Source organism: Bombina bombina, chromosome 9 (assembly GCF_027579735.1).
Source record: "Bombina bombina isolate aBomBom1 chromosome 9, aBomBom1.pri, whole genome shotgun sequence".
Lineage (NCBI taxonomy): Eukaryota > Metazoa > Chordata > Amphibia > Anura > Bombinatoridae > Bombina > Bombina bombina.
The window spans coordinates 59,906,226-59,928,953 of NC_069507.1; the positions used below are offsets into that span (position 1 = coordinate 59,906,226).

The 22,728-nt window shown below is 37.5% G+C and overlaps 1 protein-coding gene across 1 annotated transcript; it reads left to right on the forward strand.

Annotated features, from left to right (window-relative positions):
* The first annotated feature begins 624 nt into the window (after positions 1-624).
* Positions 625-19,192, forward strand: LOC128639520 (dual specificity protein phosphatase 13-like). The gene is made up of 4 exons (XM_053691661.1): positions 625-760; positions 14,060-14,185; positions 15,000-15,220; positions 18,724-19,192. The coding sequence occupies exons 2-4, from the start codon at positions 14,061-14,063 to the stop codon at positions 18,942-18,944; spliced, it is 567 nt and encodes a 188-aa protein (XP_053547636.1). The 5' UTR covers positions 625-760; position 14,060; the 3' UTR covers positions 18,945-19,192.
* The last annotated feature ends 3,536 nt before the right edge of the window (positions 19,193-22,728 follow it).

Genomic DNA, 22,728 nt, shown 5'->3' on the forward strand with positions numbered 1-22,728 from the left:
ACAAGGTGTTTGATTTCAAAGTGCCATATTGTATATATACTGTACATACATATAAATATATGCAGTATATGTGTGTGCGTACACGTACTTATGTTTTTATGTGTTTTACTGTATATTTACTGTACATATGTCCCATTCTAATGTTCTTCACTTACAGGAAATTTTTATTATAAATACATATTTCTATATGAATCTGTATATACCAATACCTGTATTTCTATTTGTATATATATATATATATATATATATATATATATATATATCTATTTTACATCAAAATTATCAGATTTATATAGAAATTTATATTTAATAATAAAAATTAAAAAAAATTTACTATGTGAAGGACATAGAAATGTAAAATATGCGTAATGCGCATCGGGGTTTATAATTTAGGTCTAACGGGGTGTTGGGTTAGTGCACATGAAAAATAAAGAAAATTTGATAACAGAAGTAAATTAGAAAGTTATTTAAAATTGTATGCTCTATCTTAATCATGAAAGAAAAATGTGGGGTTTTATGTCACTTTAAGTAGGAAGCAGAATTGGAAGGGAGGAGAAAGAGAGCACAGTGAGATAAAATTAGCTCTAGTTAAATATAGATGTGAAATAAAGTTTCCCAGAGTCTCTAGAACAAAAGTCTCAGCTTCGACTGGAAGGGAATAAGCAGTGGGTGATAGAGAATTCACAGAGGGAAATAAGAAATCAAAAGAAAAATACAGGAGTAAGAGACGAGAGGATTAGCACAAGAACAAAAGATACAGGTGTGTCTTGGCAAGTCCCAGTACGAAGCACAACTGGTTATGTGCTAAGTCTATGAGTAAAAAGATTAAGGTATGAGGAACTTCTATATATGAGATAACCTGAATATTAGGGAGACTACCAGAGCTTCTTAAAGGGACACTCAACTCAAAATTAAACTTTCATGATTCAGATAGAGCAGGCCATTTTAAACAACTTTCCAATTTACTTCCATGAACAAAACGTGCACAGTCTTTTTATATTTACTCTTTCTGAGTCACCAGCTCCTACTGAGCATGTGCAAGAATTCACAGAATATATGTATATGCATTTGTGATTGGCTGACGGCTGTCATATGATACAGGAGGAGTGGAAATAGATATAACTGAAACTTGTCAGAAAAAAATCTACTACTCATTTGAAGTTCAGACTAAGGGGCATAATTATCAAGCTCCGTATGGAGCCCCTAAAGGCAAACAGAAGTAATCAAGAAGTTATAAAGCAACAGTCTAAAGACCGCTGCTCCATAACTTGTCCATCTGCTCTGAGGCGGCGAACAGAAATCAACCCGATCAAATTCGATCAGGTTGATTGACACCCCCTGCTAGCGGCCGATTGGGGGCAGCATTGCACAAGCAGTTCACAAGAACTGCTGGTGCAATGCTTGAGAAAGGCCTAATAAAGGGGCCGAAATGCGTTGACAGTAATTGGTGAGCATTATTTTAATACTATTAATACAGTTGTAGCATTATTGCACTATGTCACTTTTTTATTCACAGGATTAACTGAGGGATTGAGTCTAAGAAAAGACTGAATATTCAATTAATTAACACACCATCAGAATCCATACACCAAGGATACATCCCCAAGGAGGAACAAACTAAATCAGTCACCAACACTTCAAACTATTCACAATACACACTTCTAAGTTACACCATTCATATGGTTGGATACAATTAACTCCGGATATCTCTGACATTTTTTTGTAATTCACTTATTTCTATTTTTTATTCACATTTTGTCACATTTTTTTTAAATTTTCCATTTTTTTCTTTTTAGTTTTTATAACATTATTTTTTTAATTTTTCAAGTCTTATTGTTCTATCACGACATTTTTCACAATATTTTATCCCTTTTTTTCACAATATATATATATTTTTTCATTTTTTCTTTTTCTCAATTTTTTCACATTTTTTTCAATTTTTTTTCAATATTTTTTATTTTTAACCACTAAGAAGAGGATTCACATATTCTAAAGGGACTATGAACACTTTATCACTATCCCAATCAATCTAATTTATTGATTGGTGATACTGCAGATTTGTTGTCATTCCACTGTGATTTTATTGTATCATATTGCATCATAATTTGTTGCTATTCAACTGCTGTTATTCAACTGTGATTTTATTGTATCATAGTACAGCATATTTTATTGTTTTATTGTCTGTCACATGGATCCATGTTTTTAATTTTTATTGTATAAATGCCAATAAATATGTCTAAATACTGATCTAATAGGAATACTATTAATAGTTAGTTATTTCTCATTTAGCCAATTGGTAAGACCTATTTTCCCTCAGCCTCCAGTTAGGCGCTTCTTGGATACTCTATTACATAAGTATGTTAAATATGTACCTATGTGCTATTGCATAGTCTTTTTATCATGCAATTGTTGTTTATGCATGATAAAAAAAGGGATATCATATTGAAAAATGTTTTATCCTGAAGGAACAGCATTTAAAGGACCCTAGGCAAGTGCCTTGTTTTCCTAGGCCAAAGTACACCCCTGATAGACATATATATGTCTATTGGAGCCCTCTGCAGTTAAAAACATGATAACATGTAAAAGCATATTTATGCAATATTCATATTTAATAAATGTTTTAACTATGTATTTATTGTAAATATTTCACATTCCAATGTTCTGCACATAGGGGAATATATTCCAATTATTTCTAAATAGATATTCCTATATATATATCTCTGTTATTATCTATATATAATCATGCATATACATATATAGATATATATTTACTACTAATGCTCATTGGCTAATACAGACAACCCCCACCCCTCTATTAGTGGAGAGGTACACAACATTGCAAGCCTGACAATAAAATCTTTGTTTATTCAGTACAGGGACATGCAATTAATAAAAGTCTATAATATTGCCTTTATAGATTAAACAAATAAAAATATTGCGATATCCATTTACAGAGTTGTAATACACTTTGAGATTGTAATATATGTTTAATTATGTGTAGCAAAATAATTTGCAATATACTCTCATTATTTATTTAATTTTATTTTCCTATAATTTAACTGGCTTCATTACAGGTGATAATATAAGATACTGCAAAACAATGGAAGCATCACTAATAAAATAACAGTGGCATGCCTCTACTCCAATGTGAAGTCCAAATTGGTGCCAAGGTTTTAGAAGTTGAAAAACACTTGCAGGATACAAAATGTTAATGTATTTAGAAAGTTTTGACACTCAAATTGGATGTTAATCATTTGCAAAACTACAAAAACTTCCTGTAATTAAAAGATTTTTTTAAATTTGAATCCCCTTAATGGTGAGCTATGAGGTGAATGAGCCTCCTGGTACACAACATTATTGATGCCATTGATGTGTAGCCACCAATCTCCAGCTAGTACCCAGCTCCTGAGTCATCCTAAGTATGTTTTTCATCAAAGCATACTAAGAGAATGAAGCAAATTAGATAAATGAATACACTGGAAGGTTGTTTAAAATTGTATGCTCTATCTGAATCATGAAAGCAAATATGTATGCTTTATGTCGCTTTAAAAGTATCTAGAATATTTTCACCTAGTCTCCTTTGCTGTGGCCAATCAGAGGCTTATTATAAATCACCTCCTGCACTAATCTAAACAATCAGTGTGTAGTATTGGATCATTCAAACTGCAGAATTTAGTATGCCATCTAGCCTGTTTGGAGGGGGTGGGAAAAACGAGCGGCTAGATTACGAGTTGTGAGTTAGGGTAAAAAAGCAGCGTTAAGAGGTCCTGCTTTTTTACGTCCACTGGTATTACGAGTCTTGAAGGTTTAGGGTCACTGCACACTTTTTTGGCCTTACCGCAAAACGACTTACGTAAACTTCGTGAAGTCTTTTTTCTATGGGACTTCCATAGCGCCAGTATTACGAGTCTGTCCTGGGAGGCCAAAAAGTGAGCGGTACAGCCTACCCTGTCAAGAGTCCTAACGCATTTAAAAGTCAGTAGTTAAGAGTTTTATGGTACAACGCCGTAGCATAAAACTCATAACTAAAGTGCTAAAAAGTACACTAACACCCATAAACTACCTATTAACCCCTAAACCGAGGCCCTCCCGCATCGCAAACACTATAATAAAAATGTTAACCCCTAATCTGCCGCTCCGGACACCGCCGCCACCTACATTATATTTATGAACCCCTAATCTGCTGCCCCCAACATCGCCGACACCTACATTATATTTATTAACCCCTAATCTGCCACCCCCAATGTCACTGCAACCTACCTACACTTATTAACCCCTAATCTGCCGCCCCCAACGTCGCCGCCACTATAATAAACATATTAACCTATAAACCGCAGCACTCCCGCCTCGCAAACATTAGTTAAATATTATTAATCCCTAATCTGCCTTCCCTAACATCGCCGCCACCTACCTACATTTATTAACCCCTAATCTGCTGCCTAAAGTAAACTACCAATAGCCCTTAAAAGGGCCTTTTGCGGGGCATTGCCCCAAAGCAATTAGCTCTTTTACCTGTAAAAAAAAAATACAAACTCCCTCAACAGTAAAACCCACCACCCACACAACCAACCCCCCAAATAAAATACTAGCTAAAAAAAACTAAGCTCCCATTGCCCTGAAAAGGGCATTTGGATGGGCATTGCCCTTAAAAGGGCAGTTAGCTCTTTTGCCGTCCACACCCTAATCTAAAAAATAAAACCCACCCAATACACCCTTAAAAAAACCTAACACTAACCCCCTAAAGATCGACTTACCGGGAGACGTCTTCATCCAAGCCGGGCGAAGTGGTCCTCCAGACGGACAGAAGTCTTCATCCAAGCCGGGCAGAAGTGGTCCTCCAGACGGGCAGAAGTCTTCATCCAGACGGCATCTTCTATCTTCATCCATCTGGCGCGGAGCGGGTCCATCTTCAAGACATCCTCTTCCTCCGATGACTAAAACAGAATGAAGGTACCTTTAAGTGACGTCATCCAAGATGGCGTCCCTTAGAATCTGATTGGCTGATAGAATTCTATCAGCCAATCGGAATTAAGGTAGAAAAAATCCTATTGGCTGATGCAATCAGCCAATAGGATTGAGCTTGCATTCTATTGGCTGTTCCAATCAGCCAATAGAATGCGAGCTTAATCCTATTGGCTGATTAGATCAGCCAATAGGATTGAACTTCAATCCTATTGGCTGATTGCATTAGCCAATAGGATTTTTTCTACCTTAATGCCGATTGGCTGATAGAATTCTATCAGCCAATCGGAATCTAAGGGACGCCATCTTGGATGACGTCACTTAAAGGTATCTTCATTCTGTTTTAGTATTTAAGTTAGTGGGTGTTAGGTTTAGGGTTAGACTTAGGTTTAGGGGTTAATAACTTTAATATAGTGGCGGTGACGTTGGGGGCGGCAGATTAGGGGTTAATAAATGTAGGTAGGTGGCGGCGATGTTAGGGACGGCAGATTAGGGGTTAATAATATTTAACTAATGTTTGCGAGGCGGGAGTGCTGCAGTTTAGGGGTTAATATGTTTATTATAGTGGCGGCAACGTTGGGGGCGGCAGATTAGGGGTTAATAAATGTAGGTAGGTGGCGGCAATGTTAGGGATGGCAGATTAGGGGTTAATAATATTTAACTAATGCTTGCAAGGCGGGAGTGCGGCGGTTTAGGGGTTAATATGTTTATTATAGTGGCGGCGACGTTGGGGGCGGCAGATTAGGGGTTAATAAGTGTAGGTAGTTGGCGGCAACATTGACTGCGGCAGGGGTTAAAAAATATAATGTAGGTGTCGGCGATGTTGGGGGCAGCAGATTAGGGGTTCATAAGTATAATGTAGGTGGCGGCGGTGTCCGAAGCAGCAGATTAGGGGTTAATAAGTGCAAGATTAGGGAAGTTTAGACTCGGGGTTCATGTTAGGGTGTTAGGTGTAAACATAACTTTCATTTCCCCATAGGAATCAATGGGGCTACATTATGGAGTTTTACGCTGCTTTTTTGCAGGTGTTAGACTTTTTTCAGCCAGCTCTTTACTCCTATGGGGAAATCATGCACGAGTACTAACGACCAGCTCACCGCTGACTTAAGCAGCGCTGGTATTGGAGTGCGGTAAGGAGCAAAATTTTGCTCAACGCTCACTTCTTGTCTTTTAACGACTGGTTTCTGAAAACTCGCAATACCAGCGCTGTAGGGAAGTGAGCGGTGAGGGAAAACTGCTTGTTAGCACCGCATAGCCTCTAACGCAAAACTCGTAATCTAGGTGAAGGTAAATTACAGAAAAGGCAAACAAAATAAATTACAAATGTACATTGAAATACATTACATTTTTTTACTGGGTTTAATTATCAATTTACTACAATAATGTTTACATTGATTTGATGCCATTGATAATTAGTTAATAATAATAGATTTTAATACTACCAGCAGCTAAACACAAATGTGCTTTTATTTTTAAACCAAAAGGGTTTTGGGCTTAATACATTAAACCCAATTTTTTTTCTTTGATGATTCAGATAGAGCACACAATTTTAAACAACTTTCTAATTTACTCCTTTTTTTATATTCATTGCTTTTATTGAACATTTTGAAAAAGAAAGAAATCACAACTACAACATCAAGTGTGTGACTTAAAGATAAATCAGGTAAAAGGAACTAAAATAGGAATTTCTGGCTGGAAAAGGCCTATTATTCCCTAATTTTCTCCTTGTATCAATGTTTCTTTGTTCTCTTGCTATCTTTATTTGAAAAATCAGGAATCTTCCAGATGTGCCCCATGCAATGCTCTAAGACAGCACCAGATGAGAGAACCCTTACAAATTCACCAAATACCTGACAGACCATGATCCATCACAGCGGCTGACATATTTGAGTGGGCAGACGAGAATTACCTGGTCTTGGTAGATTCATATTCTGGTTGGTGGGAGTTTGATGTTCTCACAGTGATCAGGAAATTAAAGCTCATATTCTCTACTCATGGGATTCCCCACAAACTGATGACTGACAATGCAACCTTATTTTCCAGTAGATAATTCAAGAACTTTGCTCACCAGTGGTATTTTCAGCATGTCAATAGCAATCCCCATTACCCTAGATCCAATGGTCTATCAGAGCGTGGGGTCAGGTCAGCTAAACATCTCCTAGAGAAATGTGCACATGATGGTTCTGACATTTATGCAGCCCTACTCAACCTGCGCAACACACCCAGGAAAAGCATTCCCTCTCCCCACTTTCATGACACACCAGGACTCTGATCCCCATGGTCTCATCCCAGCTTCTGCCAAAAGTTGAGACCGATATTCAGGCTGCCTTATTTACACTCAGACAAAAGGGAAAGATAAGCCATGACAAATCTGCCAGACACCTTTCTCCTCTGGAGCCTGGGAAGGTGGTAAGGATGGAGACTAACTGGCTACAGTTCATGGAAAGGCCCGCCAACCTAACAGCTATGTTGTCCACTCTGATGGTAACACCTATGTAAGGAACCACCGCCACTTTCTACAGGTACCTGAGTCATATTGCCCTACCACTGCCTTGTCTGTGCCCATGATCATTTCAGAACCCCAAACTCAGCCATCTGCTGTGGTGCCTAGTGACGTAGATGTAACACACAACTACTACAGGATCCTGACAGTGTCCGGCTAGAGATTGCAGCTGAACAATCCCCACACAGTTGTTACTCGATCAGGAAGAGTGTGCAAATCCAGTCCAAAGTTCAATGACTTTATGACATACTGATACTACACAGCATTTTGTGTTTATGTTGCATGTTGTTATAGTTCATTGCTATGTTTCACTCCTTGTTTGGTTTTAAATTATGTCTTCCATATATGTATATCTGTTCTTTAAAAGGGTACAAAAAAGAGAGGAGAGAAGGGTGGACAATTCTAGAGTACTCAAAAAAGTATGTAATACCTATACTATTGTTGGCAAGGGAAATCCCAACAAAGGAAAATAAACATTTATTACTGATTAATAAAAATGTGTATCAAACAAATGTGTGTATTAAAACTTGGATTAAAAGGATATGGAATACCAGTAGTTCGCAAAGGAGGCACTAAATTTAGTAAATAGTCAAATGAGGGACACCACACAGACCAGCACAAACAAAACGCTAACGTGCTGCAAAAGAAACTATATCTAAGAAAGAGGATTGACCTTGCAACAATTAAGCTATACAATGCAGTCACAAAGCAAGTAAGTGCCGGTCTATATAGTAACCATTACTAGGAGAACAAATTAAATAAGCTTCACCAGATAGCTATTAGGGAACAAATTATTGACAATAATTGTGACTACTGGTCTCAAGGATACGCCTGATGCGCATTTCGTCGTTAACCAGCTTTGTCAAAGGCTAACCCGAATTGAGAAAAAAAAACCTGCCTAAAAACTGTCTTGTAGCCAATTAGGGGTGAGTAATAATACACACCCCTGTAGTAAGCCTATCACAGTTAACTTAATACTATTGGATGAGGAGACATCATGTGATTAGGGACGGCCAATCAAATGTTGCCAAAAACGTCATTGTCAAAGCTACAGAAGTGACCCGATTGTTTACATAATATATGAGACCATCATTGCTATGAATCAGTAAACTAATTGCCGTAATCTATGTTCAGGTTGCCACAAACAAGTAACATACTTAAAGCCCTCACACCACAGACGTGAGTGAGTAACTTTGTAATGATTTGTATGTCCATAAATCATGGAAAATCTATGTCATAACAGTGAGCGCAGAGAAAGTATCAAATTGACAGGATGGATGGAAATAGACATAAAAATGAAAATAAAAATATATATGAAGAAACACTGGGTTGATCTACTCTAACCAAAACACGATATCTGCAACGTATTATCATGATATCATACATTCCAAAAGATACCCCTTGTGCAATTATATCTGACACAAATCGTCACCCAATCATAATATCTCTCACATTAAAGAAAAGCTTAAAACTTGTAGCTAATCTTAAATATGGCATATCTTAGTATATACATTCAGGATCACAGTCAGATTGCATGGGAGATAGCAGGGATGTATACACTCCCACTCGATGTCATTATAATACATTTAATTTAAAAGACCACTAATTTTTAATATTAATATATTAGCTCTTTAATGTGAGAGATATTATGGTTGGGTGACGATTTGTGTCAGATATAATTGCACAAGGGGTATCTTTCGTAATGTATGATATCATAATAATACATTGCAGATATTGTGTTTTGGTTAGAGTAGATCAAGTTTCTTCATTTATATATATATATATTTTAGGTTTTCAAAAGCTTTATTGGTGTACATTTAGAATTACATAAAGCAAGAAGTCAATTGAGGGCAACGAGTGCCTAGGGCACAACAATACAGAAAAAACAAATTAGGACATTGCTATCAAATAGGCATAATAAGTTAATGTACAAATAATAGAATTCTTACTAACGAACAACAATATCTACGAATTCGAATAGCCGCCAAGGACTAATAGCCCCTGGCAAATCTGGAATGATGAATAGGGATAGAGGAAGGGGAAAAGGGGAAGGAAAGGGGGAGGGGTTTCCAATTGTGGGAATTACAAAGTAGGTCAGGGTCAACCGTCGCAATGGCAAGGTCAGTCTGTGGATAGGACATTGGGCTTCCAGGCCGTGTCGTAGTTGTGTTTCCAATCTGCCCAAGTGAGTTCAAATAAGTCTGAATTCCCTAGTTTGTAGAAGATATCTTTCTCCATGGTGTATAAGTAGGCCATGGAGCTACAGATTTTTGTCCAGCTAGGAGGGAGTTCATTTGTAAGCAAGGTTAATAGTACTGAATAAGCAAATGTAAGCAAGGTTAATAGTACTGAGGAGGGAGTTCATTCTTCCACTCAGAGGCTATAGCATGTTTGATTGACATGAAGAGATAAATACATATGTATGAGTGATGCTTTGGTAAGGTGTGTACTCCTATGTGTAAGTGGGCTATGGCTGGTGATCTATGGAGAGATATGCCTAATTTGGACAATACTAGAAAGCAAGCATTCCATAAGGGGCGGAGCTTGGGGCATTCCCACCAAATGTGCTCTTCATATATATTTTTATTTTAATTTTTATGTCTATTTCCATCCATCCTGTCAATTTGATACTTTCTCTGTGCTCACTGTTATGACATAGATTTTCCATTATTTATGGACATACAAATCGTTGTTGTCAAAGTTACTCACTCACGTCTGTGGTGTGAGGGCTTTAAATATGTTACTTGTTTGTGGCAACCTGAACATAGATTACGGCAATTAGTTTACTGATTCATAGCAATGTTGGTCTCATATATTATGTAAACAATCGGGTCACTCTTGTAGCTTCGACAATGACGTTTTTGGCAACATTTGTTTGGCCGTCCCTAATCACATGATGTCTCCTCATCCAATAGTATTAAGTTAACCGTGATAGGCTTACTACAGGGGTGTGTATCGTTACTCATCCCTGGTTGGCTACAAGACAGTTTTTAGGCAGGGTTTTTTTCTCAATCTGGGTTAGCCTTTGACAAAGCCGGTTAACGGCGAAATGCACATCAGGAGTATCCTTGAGACCAGTAGTCGCAATTATTGTCAAAAATTTGTTCCCTAATAGCTATATGGTGTAGCTTATTTAATTTGTTCTCCTAGTAATGGTTACTATATAGACCGGCACTTACTTGCTTTGTGACTGAATTGTATAGATTAATTGTTGCGAGGTTAATCCACTTTCTTAGATATAGTTTCTTTTGCAGCACGTTAGTGTTTTGTTTGTGCTGGTCTGTGTGGTGTCCCTCATTTGACTATTTACTATATTTTTTAGTGCCTCCTTTGCTTACTACTGGTATTCCATATCCTTTTAATCCAAGTTTTAATACACACATTTGTTTGATACACATTTTTATTAATCAGTAATAAAAGTTAAGTTTTACATTTCTTTTCCTTTGTTGGGATTTCCCTTGCCAACAATAGTATATGTATTACATACTTTTTTGAATGCTCTAGAATTGTCCACCCTTCTCTCCTCTCTTTTTTGTATACTTGATTTTTTTGGACAATGATCACCCCCCCCCCCCCCATAATTATATGTAAGCAACAGCACAATAATATAATGCAATAAAACATTAATTTCTTTTGTATGTCCCTTTAAAGTTCCCCTGGGAACCAAAAATTCCAACTTCTTGTTCCACAGATATTACACTTTTCAGCATTTGGGAGTTTTTTTTTTAATTCATGTGAGATTTGTTTTTATTCTAACTCCAATATTAGTGCATTATTGTATGTAAGTTACAACAGCTTCTGAAACCCTCCATATCACAAATGGTTTGATTTGGTCCTTTTTAAAATTCTCTTAAAAGGATTATATGATTGTTGTAGTTGTATTGTATTCATCTTAATCATTACAGTATTTTGGCTGCCTACGTTGACCATAGTTGTTTGCTCTATCTACTTCGGTGTGTGTGACAAAGCCAACACGTTCAAAAGAAGGCCAGGCTTAATTAATCCTGAGGAAACCCTAAAGGTCCACTGAAGTAAATTTATTTTATATATTCATAGCTTATACAGTTGTAATCAAAATTATTCAAACCCCATTGCAAATCAGGTTTATTGTCAAAATGTACAGATTTTTCTTGTGCTTTTAGGTCAGTAGTGGTGTACGTCTTGGAGTCCTGGCATGGAAACCTTCTGCATCTATTATGTTTCTTACTGTGCAAACTGAAACCTCAGTGCCTGTTGCCAACAAGTCTTGCTGCAGGTCTTTTGCAGTCACTCAAGGGTTTTTCTCAACCTGCCTTTTCAGAAATCTTGTTTCTACCCAGTCCAGGTAGTGCAACCACTGTTCCTTTAACTTTGAACTTGCGAACTATGCTTCCAACGGTGTCTCTAGGAACATTTCATGCCTTTGCTATATTTTTGTATCTTGTTCCTTGTTTGTAAAGGGTGAAGATCTCTTCCCTTAACTTTTTTGACCATTCTTTTGACTTACCCATATTTCTAACATGCTGTCAAATACGACACTCAACAAACCCCTAGCCAGTTCAGGTATTTCATGTGTTCTAGCTCAAGCACACCTGGGGCAACTAATGAAGCCCTTGATTAGTTGCATCAGGTGTGCTTGAGACAACACCTGTTTTGCATATTTGTGCTGTTGTGAAGGATTCTATTCAAGGGGTTGAATAATTTTGATACTGCAGAATTAAATAAACGTTGCATTTTTAGTTGAATTTGGGGAAACCACTTGAAGCATTCACTGTGTTCTGCTATTTCAATCGCTTTTGTTAAAAAGCAAAACATGTCAGGAGGAGTGGGAATCACATTAAGTAGATTGTCATCTGTGACAATCCTACGGGCTCTCAAGAATTGACTACGGGGTAGAGCTTTCTATCACCCCACCACAGGAAAAATTTTGAAATCAGAGGTTATCATACGTGTCATACACATTTTGTGATATACATGATTAAGTGTCCTTGTGGGCGGAGTTATATAGGGGAAACAACTAGGAATATCAGGGATAGAATAATTGAGCAGAAAAGCAACATTAGAATTGGTAATACCAAAGCCCCTGTAGCTCACCATTTTATTAAAATGGGACACTCAATTAAACAACTAAGGTTCCAAGTAATAGAAAGTGTTCCCATGTCCCGTAGAGGAGGTAACAGAGAGCTCTTGTTAAAGCAGCGAGAATACTTTTGGATCTTTAAATTAGGAACTATGGAGCCAAATGGGCTAAATAGGGATTGGGATCTTTCTGTTTTTCTGTAATTTCAAATGGCATATGATGTAATAGTAGGACTTTAGTGATAAATTATCTATCTATATATTATACTTGATTTCTAAATACACATTACTTTGATAAAGATATGTTGAAATATTATGTTTTTTGTATATAGGATATAGATATGCATAAAAAAGTAATAATATTTTATTTTTTATTTTTCATTTTTTCTTCCAGGACTGATATAGTAGTAATACGTTTTTTAACTACCTTCTTGTCACTTATATACTCACCACATATTTTCTCTTAATTTAAGATTGATGACTTGAAGTTGTTGAGTGCTTTGCATGTACACACGTTGTAAGTGTGAGTTTCACACTACACCCTATGCTTCTTGAATATAAACCCTATTGGTTTATTTAGACCATTAATTCAAATAAGTTATATGCTATAAAGGAAACAACTCACAGGTAATGCCATTTTTACCTCTTTGTTTTCATAAAGTTAGCTGAACACATATAGATAGCCAATCACCTGCACAAACTTGTGCAGGCATCAATCAGCAGCTAGCTCCCACTAGTGTAAGATATGTGCATTTTTTTAACAAGGGATACCAATAGAACAAAGCTCATTTGAAAATAGAAGTTAATTTAAAAATGTCTTAAAATTACATGCTCTATCTAATTTTAATTTTACTTTCCTATCCCTTTAAAGCAGGCTTGGCATGTTGAAAAACTTTTTGTATGTTTTTTCTTTTTTTCTTACGGATTTTACTGTATGGTTGGCTCTGATGCCCTCTACCTCAGAGGGAAGCGTAAGGTTATCCTAGAGTTGCCCATGTTGATTATAGACTCAGCAATGATTTCAGGAAGGTGGATAATTCTTCTCCTGCACAGTCTTGTTGTCACTAGGGCTTCAGATTTCAGACTCTTGGAAGATTAGGTCTTTGATTTTACAGGATTATTTGGTGAACAAACCAACATAAATTGACAAAGAATAGAAAGATAACCAGAATGGGGAAGTGGATAAAAATTCATTAGTTTGTAAGGAAGAGCCATAAACACAAGCGTAGGAGAGAAAATGTTTATTTCTCAGCACAAGAACAGCCATTTAATAACAAAAAGTTAAATACATATTAAAACACCCTTTTAGGTGAAACAAAAAAACTGTCATGTCTCTTTAATAGCAATGAAGATTGTGTCAGGGGTGTTGCTAGAATAAGGGGCTAAAGCCCAAGGAAAAAAATAATTAACATTAGCATTACTTATGTCCAAGACACCCCCACACCTTAGGGACATTTTATATGATCCCAAATATTGATCAGTTTCATACCGTGCAATTCACATAATGTATCGGTTTAATCAATCATCTTTTTATAGGATGACTGATGTCCAGTCAAGCTGTGAACCCCCATCCGTTCCTGATCTTCAGCTCATGCTCTGGTGTAATCGAGTGCCCAGGAGACATTTTAATGAAGTGTGGCCAGATCTGTACATCGGAGATGCGTAAGGAGGCATTGCTGTATAACGGCAAGAGAAAAGGCTGACAAGTTATTGACAGGATTAAACCAAGTGTGATAGAAGGCACAAACAGTGACAATCATCACATATATGTGAGGCAAATCTGGTGAAAGTTAGAGATAAACTGTTAACAAGACAGACAGATAGATGATAGATAGATAGATAGATAGATAGATAGATATTTAGATAGATAGATATATAGACAGATAGATGATATATATATATATATATATATATATATATATATAGAGAGAGAGAGAGAGAGAGAGAGAGAGAGATAATAGATATATATTTAGATGGATAATAGATATATATATAGACAGATATATAGACAGATAGATGACAGACAGACAGACAGATAGATAGATAGATAGATAGATAGATAGACAATAGATGATAGATAGAAAGATAGATAGACAGACGGACAATAGATAGATAGATAGATAGATAGATAGGCAATAGATGATAGATAGATGGATAGATAGATAGTTAGATAGATAGATAGATAGATAATATATATACTACTAGATATATAGATAGCCAATAGATGATAAATAGATAGATAGACAATAGATGATAGATAGTCAATAGATGATAGCTAGATAGATTGATAGATAATAGATATACTACTAAATAGATAGATAGATAGATAGATAGATAGATAATAGATGGTAGATAGCTAATAGATAGACAGATAGATAGCTAGATAGATAGATAATAGATAGACAGATAGATCGATAGAACAAATAGTTATAGTTTCCTGTAAATAAACAGGTTTTTTACCTATATGTTTGCACAGATATGCAGCCCGGGATAAAGCAACACTTCACCAGTTGGGGATCACACATGTCCTAAACGCTGCATCTGGTAAGAAGCGAATCAATACTGGGCCGGAGTTCTACAAGGACATCAACATTGATTTCTTTGGAGTGGAGGCCAGCGATGACCCCAGTTTTGACATGAGCCGTTATTTCCACCCTGCCGCACAGTTTATCAGAGCTGGTCTGGAATCCAATAAAGGTGCAAAACCCTAAAAGTGTTGCATTATAAGAACTGCCTACAATTCATAGGGGCATATCTATCAAGCTCCGTATGGAGCTTGACACCCGTGTTTCTGGCGAAACTTCAGACTCGCCAGAAACACAAGTTATGGAGCAGTGGTCTAAATACCGCTGCTCCATAACCTGTCCGCCTGCTCTGAAGAGGCGGACAGTGATCGCCACAATTTAACCGGATCGAGTACGATCGGGTTGATTGACACCCCCTGCTGGCGGCCAATTGGCCGCGAATCTGCAGGGGGCGGCGTTGCACCAGCAGCTCACAAGAACTGCTGGTGCAATGCTGAATACGGAGAGAGTATTGCTCTCCGCATTCAGCGAGGTCTGGTGGACCTGATCCGCACTGTCATAAATATCCCCCTTGTGGTTCTTATATTAATATATATATATATTATATGTTAAAGTGAAAAGAAGATTGTTTTCAGCACTATATTAAAGGTTATGTTCCATCTTTATATATTTCCTCTTTTTAAGGGACTTGTTCCATAGGTACTTGCTACCAAATACAAATCTTGAAAAGCAATGTGTTGATAGGAATAGGGCTCCAAGTGTAAAATAAGAAAAGAAAATAAGTTAGAAAAGACAATATAGTGTAGTGTTGTTTTTACCACCATATAGCAAAATTATTATTGCTGTTCACCTGCTGTGACCTCACTTTTATGAGGTATATAACCCGTGATGTGGGGATATAAATTCCAATCTGCAGTAATGTTGTCTTGTAAAGATAGAGAATCTCCTGCTGAATTAAATGTAGGATCTTTACCGTAATCCAAACTAAGGATTATGTAGTGTGGAGAACAATATCCCATTTTTTTTTAAAAAGTAATTTTTATAGAATTAAAAAATTAGCATAGTTTAAAATGTTTCATATTTATTTTATTATTGGTCAAAATAATATCTCCAGAATTATCTATTAGCGCTTCACTTGTAATCCGTCCCAAAATGTGTGAAAATAAGTAGTGTGGTGTAAAGATGCATCATGTGAACAGCCAGAAGAGGAGATAATGTATACTGTCAACTGTTAATGATGATGATGTATACTGTCAGCTGTTAATGATGATGATGTATACTGTCAACTGTTAATGATGATGATGTATACTGTCAACTGTTAATGATGATGATGTATACTGTCAACTTCTGTCAACTTGCGTTGTATATGAGGACACAGTGTGACTCTTCAGCAGATCTACTTGTGTAGATCTAATGATCTGAATGTTTCTTGGTCTGTGTGTAGAGATGTAGGTCATTGCAAAACACTTGCTTGTTTCAAATTATTTATCTTTTTCAAACTGTGTAATTGTGTTTGAGCTCCTAGTTACTTCATTAATCATTGACATTGGGGCCTATCTATCAAGCTCTGAATGGAGCTTGATGCCCCGTGTTTCTGGCGAGCCTGCAGGCTCGCCAGAAACAGCAGTTATGTAGCAGCGGTCTAAAGACCGCTGCTCCATAACCCTGTCTGTCTGCTCTGATGAGGCGGACAGGAATCGCCGGAATTCAACCCGATCGAGTACAATCGGGTTGATTAACACCCCCCGCTGGCGTCCCATTGGCCGCGAGTCTGCAGGGGGCGGTGTTGCACCAGCAGCTCTTGTGAGCTGCTGGTGCAATGCTGAATACGGAGAGCGTATTGCTCTCCGCATTCAGCGAGGTCTTGCGGACCTGATCCGCATCTGTCGGATCAGGTCCGCAAGACCTTTGTTAAATTGGCCTCATTGGGTAAAACAATATTACAATTTGATGAGTTAATAAACACATGGAAGAAATAACACTTTAAAATATTTTTATAGTTACAAAAATGACCACAAGGGGCCCACAATTCTGTAATTTAAAAGGACAGTCAACTCCAAAGTTTTTATTCTTTAAAAATATAGAAAATCCCTTTATTACCCATTCCCCAGTTTTGCATAACCAACACTGTTATATTAATATACTTTTTACCTCTGTGATTATCTTGTATCTAAGCCTCTTATGAAAGCCCCATAATCACATGACTTGCATTTTAGCCAATAAGTGCTGTGTCATGCACAACTACATGGGCGTGAGCACAATGTTATCTATATGGCTCACATGAACTCCCCTGTTGTGAAAAGCTAATAAAAAGCATGTTATAGGAAACTGTCTGTAGAGGCTTAGAAACAGGCAGATATTTAGAGGTTTAAATGTTATAAAGTATATTAATATAACAATGTTGGTTGTGCAAAGCTGGGAGATGGGTGTTAAAGGCATTATCTTTTTAAATAATAACACGTTTGGTGTTGACTGTCCCTTTAAACTCTACAACAGTACTTATATGAAACCTGCAGTACAAGACGCTAAACCAAAACTACATTTCTGTGTCGTAGCCTGGTGCATTGTACGTTATTGACCTGCATACAATATTCATGTGATGGCTGAGGCGTGCATTCATATTAAAGTCAGCTGCAGATCAAAGGAAGAACTTACTGCCACATAGCCTCACACCTGTTTCTTTAGAGATCTGATAAGTATTTAATTACTTCCCCGTATTCTATAATTATCACCTTCATGGTCAGAGCGTGATTACAAAAACCTGTGAACCACAAGACAAAAAATGAATCCAAAATGTCTGACCTTGCCAAAGGTGCATGCAATATCTGTCCTTGCAGACAAAATGCAGCTGCATCCTGGACCTTAGTGTCCTGCCAAACATTCTATTCAAAGACAGAGCATGATAAAGCAAGCAATAACTTAAAGGGACAGTAAAGTCATAATTAGACATTCATGATTTAGACAGAGCATACAATTTTAAACAACTTTCCAGTTTACTTCTATTATTTAATGTGCTTCCTTCTTTTGTTACCATTTGCTGAATCAGTGTTTCTCAAGTACCCCCAACACACCATGTTTTCATTATAGCTGAACTAGAGCACAGGTGTAATAATCAGCTTATAGGTGAGAGCAGGTTAGTAACCACGGTGATACTGATCAGCTGATTATTTCACCTGTGTTCTAGTTTAGCTATAATGAAAACCAGGAGGAAGTACTTGAGGACCGAGGTTGAGAAACACTGATCTAGGTAAGCTCCTCAGCAGCAAAGAACCTAGGTTCTAGCTGCTGATTGGTGGCTGCATATATATACTGATTGTCATTGGCTCACCCATGTGTTCAGTTAGAAACCAGTAATGCATTGCTGCTCCTTCAACAAAGCATACCAAGAGAATGAAGCAAATTTGATAATAGAAGTAAACTGGAAAGTTGTTTAAAATTGTATGTTCTACCTAAATCATGAAATAATTTTTTTGGGTTTCATGTCCGTTTAATAAATCCTCCTACTAGCACTATAACATCTATCAGTAATCCTTAGTAGACCTTATTGCTGATTTGCCCTTTTGTGCATCGTCTCTTCTAAGGCTTCTTTTGTTATCTATTGTGACACTAAGCTCATGTTTTGATTGGTTAGTGTGTATTACGCCAGTCGTCACCATTTCCTCTCTGTAATTGCAGGTAAGGTGCTGGTGCACTGTGGCTTGGGCATCAGCCGAGCCTCCTCACTTGTCGTGGCGTTCCTTATGATCTGTGAAGGTCTGTCTCTGATGGATGCTCTACAAAAAGTCAGTGAACATCGCTACATCTCCCCCAATCGTGGGTTTCTGGAACAGCTCCGCCAATTAGATATAGAGCTGGGACTCAGCAGAAAAAGCAAAAGGGAGTTTTGCAAAGTCTGATCCTACATGGCCACTAATTTATTTATGTAAACTGTTTTTTCCCCTACAAAACCTTTTATGGTTTCTGAGGCATTTTGTAAGACCATATATACGTTTTCTGCAAGCATCTTCCACTGCAAAATGATCTTTGTTATTTTTACCATTTGCTGCAAAATTGCATTTTTGCACTTATCTGTGCTTTTAAACATTGTCGAAAAATATTTGTGCAAATATTTCCAGCTGACAGATATAAATGGGGTTAAATCATTGCTCTATGTGTGTTTCTGGCAGTTAAAGAGACATGAAACCCAACATTTTTCTTTCATGATTCAGATAGAGAATACAATTTTAAACAACTTTCCAATTTACTTCTATTATTTAATTTGCTTCCTTCTCTTGCTATCCTTTGCTGAATGGTTTATCTAGGCAAGCTCATGATCAGCAGAAAACCTAGGTTTCATGTCCCTTTAATTTAAGCAAACTGACAGCATTATGTGTGTTAATGGCAAATAAGGTAAAATAGTCGATTTACATGTTACCAACTACTGAGAGGTTCTAAATCACTAATCTGTATGTGTTACTGATGTAAAGGGCTTGTAAGGTTATTTTATGTTTATTACTAACTGCTAGAAATGGGTTAAATGTTTGCATATTTAAGCTATTTGCAAACAAGTTGTGACAAATACTGTAATATTTGTATGATGCAAAAAAAACAATGAAACTACTGGGATGATTATAGGGAACCCAAGGTTTATTATAAGTTTGAATCTTAGTGTAGGAGAGTTATCTACACATTTGGATTTTTATTATTATATTGGTATAGGTTCTGTGTACTATATACCATGTTTTCAAAAACAGTACAAGACTGCAAAGAAATGTACAACTTCAAGCACTCAAACTCCCTATTGACACAGTGCTTGAGGTTGTACATTTCTTTGCAGTCTTGTACTGTTTTTGAAAACACTGTAATATTTGTGTTACTAGAAAAAAAAGGGGTGAAATAATTCATGTTATTGGTATCCTGGAGAGGTAAAACTCACAGGTTATTGCATTTAGCTGGCCCATAGGGTTTATTAATTGGACTCTGCGAGGCGCTGACAGCCAATGTGTTGTCAGCACAAAGGATTTACATCAGTGCTCAGTTGTGTGTTACTAGAGGCCACATGGAAGTTAAAATCCCAGGTGCAGATGGCGAGTGGAGCTCTATCTTAACGTGCGCCCTGTAAAGGGGCAAATTTGCCAGTTTACGGGCGCACATTAAATAACCAGTCATTACAAGTGGTTGGTTGATGCTACTGTGAGCTCACGGTTTCACTATGTGCTAACCTCTGATTAAAGATAAAAAGTTGCCCCAATAGCCCCCAAAATAAAGAGGACAGTTCTTTAAAATAAAAAATAAATATGAGCATTTTTAAAAAAAAACTGCACAAAGTAGTTACAAAGGGGCTGATTTATCAAGGGCCGAATGGCCTCTGATGCCCCTGTTTCCGCGCGAGCCTTTAGGCTCACCGGAAAGAGCAGGTATGAAGCAGCGGTCTTAAGACTGCTCTGAGGCTACAGACATCAATCCACCCGATCTCATACGATCGGACTGAATGGCACCCCCTGCTAGCTTCCAAAGTCTGTCGGACATGATTCGCTGAGTGGATCATGTCGTACAGACCGATGATAAATCTGCCCCATAGGGTTAAAGTGAGGGGATGTGGCACCTAAATTACATGGAGGTCAATGGGGGACTGTGTTTTCACTATAAATATATATGTATATGCTTATATACATATATTTTGTGTGTTCATATGTGTATATAGACAGATAAACACATACATACAGTATATATGAATATAAGTATATACATGTATAATTATTTATTGCTGCCCAACGCTGCGTGATTTGCCCCCTGCGCTGTGCTAGGTGGTTTGCTGTGGCTGCCGGCATGAAAACAAGGCTCCCATTGGAGCCTATGGAAGGGCGCTCTCATGTGCCACACCTGTAATACAAGCACACATTTCCGTGAACTAGGATTACTGAGTGGTGTAAGAATATTGCGTCCACTTATAATCTAGCCCACAATCTTTTATATGTTCCTGTCACAAAGAAGTTAAATCATTACTCTATGTGGGCACTTGCAGACAATTGGGTCAAATCACTACACTGCATGAACTATTGGCACTAAAGGGAAGAGATCACTGATCAGTGTGTATTACTGGCAGCCAAATGAACTGGGTGATATCAGAGTTATGTTTGCTGCAGGTACAACTGTGTTAAATAATTGTTCTATATGTATTTCTGCCATCCAAAGGGGAGACAGGGGTTTAGCGCACTCAGGCAACAACCCATGTTTGCTATGCTGCCTGCTTAAGTGTGTGTACTGCATTAGAAGGTTGCCCTAAGTATCTTAAAATTAAGAAACAATGTCAGCCAGGATCAGACTGCTTCTAAATCCAAATACTGGTTTTATTACACCATAAAGCTCCTGCTTGAGATTCTGTCTGGATATGAATACTTGTAATTATCAAGTTGCCTTGGCTTCTGTTGGGTTAATCGGACTTGTGGTCTGCAGTGAGGGTCCATAACTGGAAAAAAGATTAAGGGTATTAAATAAGAGAAAAAAGAGGTGCAGACATACTGGTTGCAATTAAACTTCTAGTTTATTGTATACAAAGTATATACATATCATCCAAAGATAGGTCATACCTAAAAGAGCTGACGCGTTTCCTGTGCCACCAGGCATACTTCCTCAGAGATCCTAACACACATTAAGTTCTTCTGTATCCAGCAGATAGTGTCCCTTCCTTCCTCATATGTGGTAGGATTGCACCTGTGGGTGGACATGCTAGGACAACAGTGTGTGGAAGTTGGATGTTGCAGCTGGACATAAAGTGTGGATGTTGCGGCTGGAGCTACAGTGTGGATTCTAGTGGAGCTGCTACAAGGAGGGTAACAGCCTTTTCTGTGGTCTTGCTTACCTGATATAGTTCTGCTGGAGACATTATCCAGCTTGCCTATATTAGCACTTGTTGTGCTCTCCATAGTTTGAGTGCCTTTATTGGGGGGTTTGCCTGGGTGGTGTTTGTACTGTTTAACACTATGAAACCCCTCCTGGGTTTTTTATTCTAATATTCACAACTGTTATGTTAATAAGAACTTCATCTTTGCAGTGGCTTTGAGACCTAGTGCCTTGTTTTTTCTGTTTACTTACAAGGTGATTGGGTATCTTGCCTATTTTTTTAAATTCCTATAACAAAGACTGAAGTGATTTCACATGCACAGTAACGTTTTAGTGCTCCCATAATAATAAGCAGCCAGTAGACAATGGGGAATATTGATCAAGCTCGGTATGGAGCTTGAGGCCCCTTGTTTCCAGCAAGCCTTCAGGCTCGCTGGAATCAGAAGTTATGAAGCAGCGGTCTAAAGACCGCTGCTCTATAACTTGTCTGCTTGCTCTGAGGCCGTAAATCTTCAGGGGGCAGCATTGCACCAGCAGTTCACAAGAACTGCTGGTGTAATGATAAATGTAGATAGCGTATGCTTTTATGCATTTATCGATGTGTAGCAATGTGCAGCGGACGTGGTACTCTACTTTGTATCATGTCCGCTCACACATTGATACATATGTCCCAATATCTTTACTGACTAAAAGCTGATTGACTGTGTTAATCTGATTTTTATCTTAAACCCCCCCCCCCCCAAAGCTCTGAATTTAGAAGCTAGTTAGATCTCAGCAAGAGTACCTAAGAACTATTGCTAATATTACATAATAACTATTGCTTAATTTGCACATTAGTATTTATTTGATTATATATAT

Coding starts and splice junctions, on each gene's coding strand:
- LOC128639520 (XM_053691661.1), top strand. CDS start 14,061: ATGACTGATGTCCAGTCAAGCTGTGAACCCCCATCCGTTCCTGATCTT. Junction 14,186..14,999: donor GATCTGTACATCGGAGATGC/GTAAGGAGGCAT, acceptor ATGTTTGCACAG/ATATGCAGCCCGGGATAAAG. Junction 15,221..18,723: donor TGGTCTGGAATCCAATAAAG/GTGCAAAACCCT, acceptor CTGTAATTGCAG/GTAAGGTGCTGGTGCACTGT.